Below are 10,368 nucleotides of genomic sequence, written 5' to 3'. Positions count from 1 at the left end.
GTTCTCACAATATTGTTCTCTCTCGCGCGCTAATTATAAGTCTCGCGATATTATCATTGTCTCTCTCGCTCGCGATATTATCATTGTCTCTCTCGCACGCGTCCTCTTCGCGCTATCGTTCCCTCTCTCTCGCATGCGTTGTCTTTCAAAGGAATGCAGCTGTTTATATTGTTTATAAACCGGACATCGGCATATGTAATACTGTTTATATTGTTTATCAACCGGTTATGTAATATAATATTGCTTATACTTGCGATAAAACATCCAACACGCGCCGAAACAAGCGTACTCCGTCCCGCAGCTCCCCGCGCCACCGAAATGCCCTCCGTCCCGCGTGACGTCCTTCCCCCGCGCCGCTGAGATCCCCCTCGCGCCTCACCCCCCCTGAGAGGACCTGAGTTAGAACCCGCCTAGTCCTAACTACTCTTGTACATTTAATGAAAAGTATCCTATTCGATTTCTATAAATCTCACCAACATTATGGAACCTAGTACCAACTAATCGTACATATGTACAATCAATTGCCCCTTCAATACCAGGCAAACCAATACCTCTATCACCACGTCCGATATCTTTAAAAAGTCTCTGATTTTCTCTTATGGTATTTTGCGAAGAAGGCATCTTTATAGATATATTTCATTTAATAGTCTTGCTAAGAGTAGGGATACTCGAAAAACTATTCTTGAAACAGTTGGTTGTAAAACAACTATTGTATCTCCAAGTACTTGTTACAAAAATTATTATTATTATATTAATTATTTTTATTATTATTATTATATATAATTATTATATATTTTATTATATACATATAATTATATATATTATTATTTATATATAATTATGTATAAATAACTACATATTTACCTGAAAACTGCCTGTTGCGTAGAATCGTAGGCAAATTAATAATTGATACACTGGAGGAATAGGAAAGCCACGATTATTTTTACATTTTAGTTCATTTTCTATTTCAGGTAGAATTCCATATAGAACAGATTCTTTATTAAACCTAAAACGCCTTTTAAATTCTCGGTTATAATAATATTCGAACGGATTCATCCAGTCTCTTATGTATCTTTTCGGAGCTCGTACGTAACCTTCATCATCGCTGGAATCGATTTCATTAATTTCTTCTAAATCAATATTTAAATTTTCTATTTCCATTACTTTTAATAAAAATAAACAGTTTCTTGCACTTAAATTTAAAATAACAAATTTTAGGACTTATTAAAAATCTTGTACTTTTATTAAAAATCAGATAAGATTATCTTGAGTCTACTTCTGACTCGACTTGGATTTTGTTTTGCTAGAGAAATGCTTAAAATCATCTTAAATGACTATGAATTCGACAGTAATAAGAAAATCTTAAAATCATGCTTATGTGAAATAAGATATGTTCATGAATCTTATTAAACGTCTTAAGATTATCTTCAAATAAGATAGACTTCCATAAGTCATGGCTTAAATTTTCTCTTAAGTTTTGTCTCATTCACTATCTATGAATGTAGAGGGCATCTTGAGACGAAACTTAAGGCGATCTTCAAAATAAGATCGGACTATGAATACAGGCCAATGTCATGTTGTGTTTGAGAATAACAGTTTACTGAATCATAAAGTAAATATACGAAATATGTGGATGTATAATTAATGAAAGAAGACCGTTCTCTAACGATAGCGGCGTTTGAAGTAACGTTGACACAACATTGAGTTATTTTTATGGAGAAACGTATTTTTTATTTAAACATTAGCGTATAGCGTATTAGCGTTTTGAAGCTATATTGCAGAAGAGAAATCTGATATCTGATAGCGGTAAGAAAATAGAGTGACAAATTTATAAGTGTGATATTACGTTATTTCGTACGTTCCTCTCTCGAGGAAACGAATGTCTGAAGACTCGCTCGTACTTTCTGTTTCAGATTCGCAAGAGAAAGAATCTGCTGAATTAGCGACTTATAGAAGATTACTGTTATTTAGTGCGAACGGAGCGATGGACAGGACGACAGCAGATCTTCGGAAAGCGAAAGACTCGGGTTCGATTCCCGATCCAGCCACTTGCGCCTCACATATTTTTCTAATCTGCGAATATTGTTTTCTAGCAATTATTCGTTAGGCTGAAAAATGTGTGAATGCTCTCTCCACAGGATATGCGTCAATGCCGTTGCCACGGATGGATTCTGTCTCTTGTTGATCAAATGGGCGTAAAGACACGTCCGACCTCACACCTCCTCCCACATACATCCCTATCTTTTTCTGGAGGCTTGCCCCGGCCCTATCTTAGGGTCCATCCGCCACTGCTATTTGGTACAGTGGGGATTTTAGTATATACTAGAGGGATCTTGGAGGATGTGGTCGCTCTACGGCGTTGTGCTCGTCGGTGCCGTTTCATACGGAAGACCAGTCGGAAACCAGCATGCACGCGAATACCTCCACCGGCACTTATTTGGTCAGCGAGCGACCTTTCAGGGATCCTCTATGGCAATCGGCATTGCATCCATCGAGTGAGATACTAACATCGCTCTGGAGTCGCATGTCACTGTGTTAAAAAGCAGCATTAGGTGTGAGGTCTGGATAGCTCAGTGGTCTAGAGCAGTTGCCCGGAAAGCGAAAGACTCGGGTTCGATTCCCGATCCAGCCACTTGCGCCTCACATATTTTTCTAGTTTGCGAATATTGTTTTCTAGTAATTATTCGTTAGGCTGAAAAATGTGTGAATGCTCTCTCCACAGGATATGCGTCAATGCCGTTGCCACGGATGGATTCTGTCTCTCGTTGATCAAATGGGCGTAAAGACACGTCCGACCTCCTCCCACATACATGCCTATCTTATTCTGGAATAAAAAATAAACAAGAGTCATGTAACGTCACAAAACACTTCTTTATTTTTGTCGATCACAATAAAGCACATACACAAAAATACGGTATTGTCTTAAGAGCGACGAGTTTTCAAAACGCGACGAAACTTCGAGCGGCACCCAGTCAGCGACGGTAATAGAGAAGCGCGCGCTGTCCCCTCTTTTTGATCTAACAGGAGTGCTCCCGGTCGACTCGTTAGCTGTCTACACACCGAGACCAAAAAAAAAACAACGGCGACCGCGCGAAAAAGGTCTTTTATTATTACGTTTTCGAGAACAATCTTGGTCGACTCGGAATGTTGTCAACAACAAGGTCGGACTCTTTTCGAGCGTAAATCATTCGTTTTTTTTTTGTCAACTCGAAAGATTTTGCCCTTTTCTGGCGTACCCTCTCAAGCGGCTGCAGCGATTGTTTATTTTTTCCGCTTGATATTTCTTTACGCTCTGAGGCGTGCGAGCTACTTAGTAGAGGCGCGGGGCGGTCGGAACGCTCACGCTGCCGCGCGTTATTTGACAGAGCGAAAATTGGGGTACTGTATATATGTTATTTAATCATCGGTTGCGACTGTTTTATATATATTTTACTTCGGCATGTGCATTTCGAACATTCCGCTCGCCTCGCAGATGTCGACCTGCGATAATTTATTACACGACGTCAAATCGCCATGTCGCGATGGTATTCACGCGATTGTTCAAGCGTTCGAGATTTCGCGTTTTGTGGGCGGTGCAGGGGATGCGGCGCTGATCAATACTTTTGGCAGTCGATCAGTTGTTCGCGTTCGCGTGGCAAATTTAGAGACGTGCTGCTATAGCGAGTGAGATTGACGCGGTGTAATCGTAATGCAGTGAGTCAACGAGTCAGTAGGTTTAGTGAGGCAGGGCCGAACGGAAGAGATGTCGTGTGTGCGATGAATGTAATTGAGCAAATGATAGTGAGGTAAGTACGTGAGAAATAATGAGGGTAAAATCAAGTGCTAATTTCTTAATGTTTATGAGTGGCCTGAGCTTGTGAGCTTGTGGGTTCGTCATCGCCGGGCAGAAAGATTAATTTTGTTACTGGCCGTGTAAGTGCGTTATTCGCGGTACGGATCTCTACGACACGCACGTGGCCATCGGCACCCGGATACAGCCGTATGATGCGAGCGAGGGGCCACTTCGTGGGAGGTGTCAGCAGTGTTGTGAGACGGGCCGGGTTTTTTCGCGCATGCGCGGCTATGTTGACTGTTAGGTTAGTAGTTACAGGTACGTATCTAGTATCTGCAGAAGGTTAATGTAACGTGAATGCTGAAAGTTTTGGTGGGCTTAACGTGCAATAGAGGAAAAGAGAGATTGGATAGTTGTTGGTAAGTAAATATTAAAATGGATTATAATAATAATAGTAGTAATAGTAGTAGTAGTAGTATTGGAAAAGGAGTTGTTAAAAAACGTAGAATTAGAAATTTTCAACATTCTTGGCTAGATGAAAATATTTTTAAAGGATGGTTAACTCCTCATCCTGTACAGAATAAACCGCTTTGTACTGCATACAATAAGGCCATCAGATGTTGCAAAACAGATTTAGTTAAACACTCACAGACGGCCAAACATTAAAAATGTCAACTCATCCAATTTTATAGCTACCGTTAATGTTAATAGTAATTTATCGCATAAGGATAGAGTTAAACGCGCCGAAATTAAATTATCTGCTTTTTTTACGAACACAACGTAGCTTTTTATGTAGCCGATCATTTAACTCCCTTATTAAAAAATATTTGTAGATCCAAAAGTTGTGCAAGATCTTTCACTTGGTCGAAATAAGTGTGCAAATATTGTTCAAAATATTATTGCAAAACGTGAAGTCGACACAATTATTCAATGTTTACAAACATGTAAATTCTCTATTTTAATCGATGAGAGTACGGATATATCGGACACTAAAGTAATGTGTTTACTTGTAAAATATGTTTCGCCTTTAAATAAAAAACTTACAACTCAATTATTAGAATTGTTATCTTTGGACGCTACTGATTGTTCCGCGAGTAAAATTTTTGAAATATTTAAAAACTTTTTAGAAGAAAAAGAAATTCCGATTAAAAATATTGTTGGAATGGCGTGCGATAATGCATCCGTTATGATTGGATGCAATAATTCTTTTATGTCTCGTCTTAAAATAGAAGTACCGGAATTAGTAACGTTAAATTGCATTTGCCATTTATCTGCGATTATAGCCAGCAAAGCTTGTGAAAAGTTACCGAATTCTTGCGAAAGTTTAATTAGAGGAGTTGCCACTTATATTTCGGGTAGTGCGAAGAGATGTGCAGTTTTGAACGAGTTTCAAGATTTTTTTAAAATTGAAAGAAGTAAAATATTAAAATTATCGGAAACGAGGTGGCTTTGTTTGCACAAATGCGTTGTCAGACTTCTCAATAATTGGGAAGTTTTGAAAAGTTATTTTATTTTAGCAACAGTAGAGGATAAATTAAAATCTGCCGAAATTATTTTAGAGTATTTCAACGATGATTCCGTTAAAGCATATTTACTATTTTTAAAATATTCATTACATTTTTTCAATAATTTCAATGCATTATTTCAATCGCGTGATATATTAATACACAAATTATACGACAGTAGTCGGGAATTGATTTTAAAAATAGCTCAAAATTTTGTAAAAATTGATATTTTAAAAGATATTAGTAATTTAGATATCGATAATAAAAATAATATACAAGAAAATGTATATGTAGGACCAGAATGTGAGAGTGTTTTGGATACATTGTCTTTAGAATGTTCACAACAGATTAGAGTGAAATGTTTGGATTTTTACATTACTGCAATTCGAGAAATGCTTAAACGTTTGCCTTTTAGAGATACACTTTTTCAACAATTAACTTTTTTGGATCCCAAAATTGCTTTGTATGATGAAGGTAGATTAAAAATTAAAGATTTAACTTTTATCGCGAAACGAGTATTGAAACATATTGACATAACTGATTTAGCTTTCGAATGAAGAATTTTGCCATCGACTTGTAATGAAGAACGGAAAAAAGAATTAGCTTGTTTAGAAATAGATGAAATGTGGCAAAATATTTTAAGATCTACAAATTTCGATGGGGAAAAGATGTTTCCAAATTTGGAATCAGTAGTTAACGTAGTTCTTTCTTTTCCCCATTCAAATGCCGAGACCGAACGAATATTTTCTATTGTAACAGATGTCAAAAATAAAAAAAGAAATCGATTAATTAATGATTTAGTCTCTTCAATTTGTGTAGTTCGGTCCAGTTTTCAAGCAAAAAATATTAATTGTATAAATTTTGAAGTTGATTCAAACCATCTAGAGCTGCATAATGCACAAAATTTATATGGATAAAAAGGCAAATCTGATGGTGCTTAATATTTTTGCTTTTTTATTTATAATTTTGCTTTTTTATTTATATTTTTTTGCATAACTTTTAATTACATTTTCACACATCTCTAGCCAATATTTACTAATGTATGCTATATAAATGTGATATAAATGTGATATTATATGTGTATTAATTTTATTTATTTTCTAGATTTTATTTATTTCTTTCGAAAGATGTGCAATATTTTTATTTTTAAAATTAAGGAGTCTGTGCAATATTTTTATTTTTAAAATTAAGGAGTCTTATTATTTAATAAACTTAAGATGTTTTAATTATAAAATAATTAAATAATATAATGAAACGTTGGCATTTTTAATTTTAAATAAACGTTGGTATTTATTAATTTTATTAAATTTTTAGTTTTAAAATGATTAAAAATATATTTTATTTTATTGTCTATTATCTACGTGTGTAATATTTATTATTTTTAATTTTAATATTAATATAAAGATTTTAATATTTATAAAATTAAATTAAATTTTGTATTAAATGTACTTTTGTTTTATGAATAATGGTAAGGTTTTTGGCAGTTTTCCTTACCCTTGCAACAAATGTTGGTATTCCATTTTTCTGCCAAATAAAATTTTTTATTTTGTTATATATTTTGTTTAAAGTTATTTTAACATCCTTTCATCTTTTATAATACATACATACACACACGCACGCACGCACACACACACACACACAAACTTTTTGTAATTTCAGAAAAAATAAATTGACATTTACGTAGTATAAAATATATACAGACATATATACACATAATTATATACATATATATATATATATATATATATATATATAATTATGGGGATATATATATATATATATAATTTAAGGGAAAATATTATTTTTTAAATTATTTTATGGATATATTAGGATATATATATATATATATATATATATATATATATATATATATCCTAATATATCCATAAAATAATTTAAAAAATAAGATTTTCCCTTAAATTATAAAAACTTTTGCAAAATTATATACGGATGACCAACGTGGTACTATGGTACACCTTTTTATGTATAGAGATACTTCATTGATACTACGTTCGCCGCGCATGCGCGAAAAAACCCGGCCCGTCTAACAACACTGGGTGTCAGCTCGTTGCGGACCAAGCAGAGCCTCCCGACACGAGCTTCTTGGTTGATTTTGGACCATTTCGGCCGATGAGCCAAAGTGTGTAAGTATTCCTTAACTCACCGATACCAGAAATGATCCTTCATCTGCTGCAGCATTTGCCACCGGGTGAGACGCGCGGGAGGCTCCTCGGCGATGGACGGCTCGGGAACTGCAGTGAGGGCGGAACCGACAAGGAAATGGCCTGGGGTCAGCGCGATGAGGTCCTCAGGATCGTCGGACAAAGGCTGGATAGGTCGCGAATTGAGGCACGCTTCTATCTGTGTGAGTAACGTGGCCATTTTCTCATACGTGAGAGTGGCGTCTCCGATTACGCGCCGTAGATGGTACTTCATTGACTTTACGGCTGCTTCCCAGATTCCTCCGAAGTTAGGCGCCGCCGGAGGTTGAAGTGCCATTGGATCCGCTCTCGGGCCGCGAAGGCGGCGACACGCTGTCCCTCCTGACTGGCGGCGGAAAACAGCTCCTTGAGCTTGGAGTCAGCTTCGACGAAGTTCGTGCCGCAGTCGCTATGCAGCGTGCGGCACATCTTTCGCCGAGCGACGAATCGACGTAAGGCGGCCAGGAAGGCGTCCGCGGTGTAGTCCGAGGCGACGTCAAGGTGGACTGCCCTGGAACTTAAGCAAATGAATACCGTTATGAACGCCTTGCTCGCCTTGTGTCCGCAGCCCTTGCTGCTGCGTAGCCAGACCGGCCCAGCGTAGTCGACGCCTGTGCTCAGGAAGGGACGGTCCGAGGTGACCTTCGGCGCTGGGAGATCCCCCATAGGAGGCTGAGAAACTGCCGCCCGCCATCGCAAGCATGTCAGACATCTATGGATGTGTTCTTTCACAAGGGAGCGGCCACGAGGGACTCAGTACTCCTAGCGGATGGAGCACAGCGTCAACTGTACTTCGCCGTGCAGCGTTCTCCGGTGGTAAGCATCGATGATGAGGTGAGTGATCCGTGAATGAGCGGGCAGGATTATAGGGTGAATCATGTCGAACGGCATCCGGGCGTGGCGCAGCCGTCCGCCGACGCGCAGGACTCCGGCCTCATCCAGAAACGGACTCAGTTTCACGAGAGGGCTACGCTTAGATAGCGGCTTCCCTCCTCGCAAAGCAGCTAATTCCTCCTTATATTTTGCAGCTTGCACGAAGCGTAGCCAGTGCAGCCAAGTATCCTCGAGCTCTTCAGCGTCTACTGAGAGAGATCGCGACTGACGGCGTCCTGGCAGCCATCGGCGACACCAGGAAGTAACCAGCAGTAGACGTTGCAGGGAGGAGTATCGCTGCAACAACTCCGGCTCTTCGTCTTCGTGCTCGTCGATCGTGGCGGCTTGGACGCGCACGCGCCTCTCCGGAAAGTCATCAGCTCCGAGATCGTCACCATAGACAGTCCAGTGGCCGTTTTCCGTCAACAGCCAAGGAGGCCCCTGCCACCATAGCGGATGCTCCACCAGCTCGCCTGGGTAGAGCCCACGAGAAGCGCAATCGGCGGGATTTTCGCGCCCCGGAATATGATCCCATTGAGCCTTCGGTAGCGCCGTTTGGATTTCGCTAACTCGGTTGGCTACGAAAGTCACCCATGAAGACGGATGTCCGCGGATCCAACCCAGCGTAACTGTGAAGTCGGACCATAGATGAAGAGGGGCTTCCGTCGCCCCGATGCGTGGTAATGAGTGAGCGATCAGACGTACCAGTAGTGTCGCGGCCGAGAGCTCTAGTCGAGGTAATGATATCTGCTTAAGCGGCGCGACCTTCGTTCTAGCGGCGATCAGTCTTACGTCTCTGGTATCACCCTCCTCTGTCTTTAGGTAGATGACTGCCGAGTACGCCCTAACAGAGGCGTCCGCGAAGCTGTGGATCTCCATTCTGCAATCAGTGGTTCCTCCGCCTAACCACCGGGGAATGTTAATTTGCTCCAGGCGGTAAAGCTCAGCCTGGAACCTCCGCCACTGTCGCACCTCGGCGTCCGGAAGAGAGGTGTCCCAATCTACTCCGAGAAGCCAAGTTGACTGGATGAAGATCTTTGCCAGTACCGTTGTTGGAGAAAGCCAGCCAAGGGGGTCAAATAACTTCGCAGTCAGCGAGAGAACAGTTCGCTTCGTCACCGAGGAGAGGACGATCTGCTTCGTGGAGAAGCTAAAGGGATCGTCACAAGGTTGCCAGCGCAGCCCTAGCGTGGCGTGACTCTCCCCCGGTAGCCACCATCGCGTATCTTGTTGGAGGCAATCTTCAGCTGGCAAGTTTGACAACAGCTGGCAGTGGTTCGCTGACCACTTCTTGAGTAGGAATCCGCCAGCCTTGCAGATTTTAACCAGCTACTGTTAGATATCCTGGGCTTCCGGTAGAGTTGCTGCGCCCGTTAGAATGTCGTCCATGTAGACTGACATCTGAGCTGTGGCACCTTGCGGATGTAGGTGACCTTTCCTTTGAAGAAAAAATATGTAATGTGCAATTAACAATTCCATATTTTTTCTTAAAAACAACTATGTGTTTTCTTTACACCAATTGATTCCTCTCATTATTTTGTACGTAAAAGTATTAAGGTAAGATAATCGAAAAATGAATATTTTACAAGATATTTTACGGTTTATGTAAAATTAAGAAATTATTTCAAGCCTCATAACTCAAAAAGTACTTAACGAAAAGGTACTTAATTATAGTGTTTTGGAAAGCTCTCGAGATAAGCTATAAGAGTGTGCAAAAATATATAGGGTGTTCCATTTAAAAAAATTGAAGTGACCTTCACGTGACCTTCAAATGACTCTTCAGTGTCAAACCAATGATACCATCTTATGGTCCCCTTGAAACCATAAAACTTTTGTCTGAAACATTTTTCTCTAAAATGCTTTGTTTCCGAAATAATTGCGTGCGTTAATTAAAATGGCTCACCCTGTATATTTATCGCTCTTCAAGTATGTAAATATATCTTTTCTTATATTGCACTTTTATTATTAGTACTTTTTATATTGCATGCTTTTAAAATACTTATCACTTTATTATTTA

General features: G+C 39.5%; 1 protein-coding gene, 1 long non-coding RNA gene and 1 pseudogene across 2 annotated transcripts; 2 read left to right on the top strand and 1 right to left on the bottom strand.

Annotated features, from left to right (window-relative positions):
• Window positions 1–3,584: 3,584 nt before the first annotated feature.
• LOC145960851 (zinc finger protein 862-like) lies at window positions 3,585–5,834 on the top strand (annotated as a pseudogene).
• A 1,375-nt stretch (window positions 5,835–7,209) lies between these two features.
• LOC145960489 (uncharacterized) lies at window positions 7,210–9,848 on the top strand. The gene is made up of 4 exons (XR_014435378.1): window positions 7,210–7,421; window positions 7,474–7,642; window positions 7,736–9,088; window positions 9,174–9,848. It is a non-coding gene; the product is annotated as an uncharacterized LOC145960489 (long non-coding RNA).
• Window positions 8,241–9,230, bottom strand: LOC145960849 (uncharacterized). Its single transcript, XM_083080545.1, has one exon. The coding sequence runs from the start codon at window positions 9,228–9,230 to the stop codon at window positions 8,241–8,243; it is 990 nt and encodes a 329-aa protein (XP_082936671.1).
• Window positions 9,849–10,368: the final 520 nt, after the last annotated feature.

This window comes from Camponotus vicinus, unplaced genomic scaffold, assembly GCF_025532165.1.
Source record: "Camponotus vicinus isolate PSW18456_S1 unplaced genomic scaffold, iyCamVici1.0 SCAF_10, whole genome shotgun sequence".
In the NCBI taxonomy this organism is placed as follows: domain Eukaryota; kingdom Metazoa; phylum Arthropoda; class Insecta; order Hymenoptera; family Formicidae; genus Camponotus; species Camponotus vicinus.
The sequence above is the reverse complement of the archived record's forward strand: the minus strand, read 5'-3'. Positions and strand labels throughout refer to the sequence as shown.

What these genes read in the sequence shown, in the direction of transcription:
- LOC145960849 (XM_083080545.1), bottom strand. Translation starts at nt 9,230, where the DNA reads ATGGAGATCCACAGCTTCGCGGACGCCTCTGTTAGGGCGTACTCGGCA.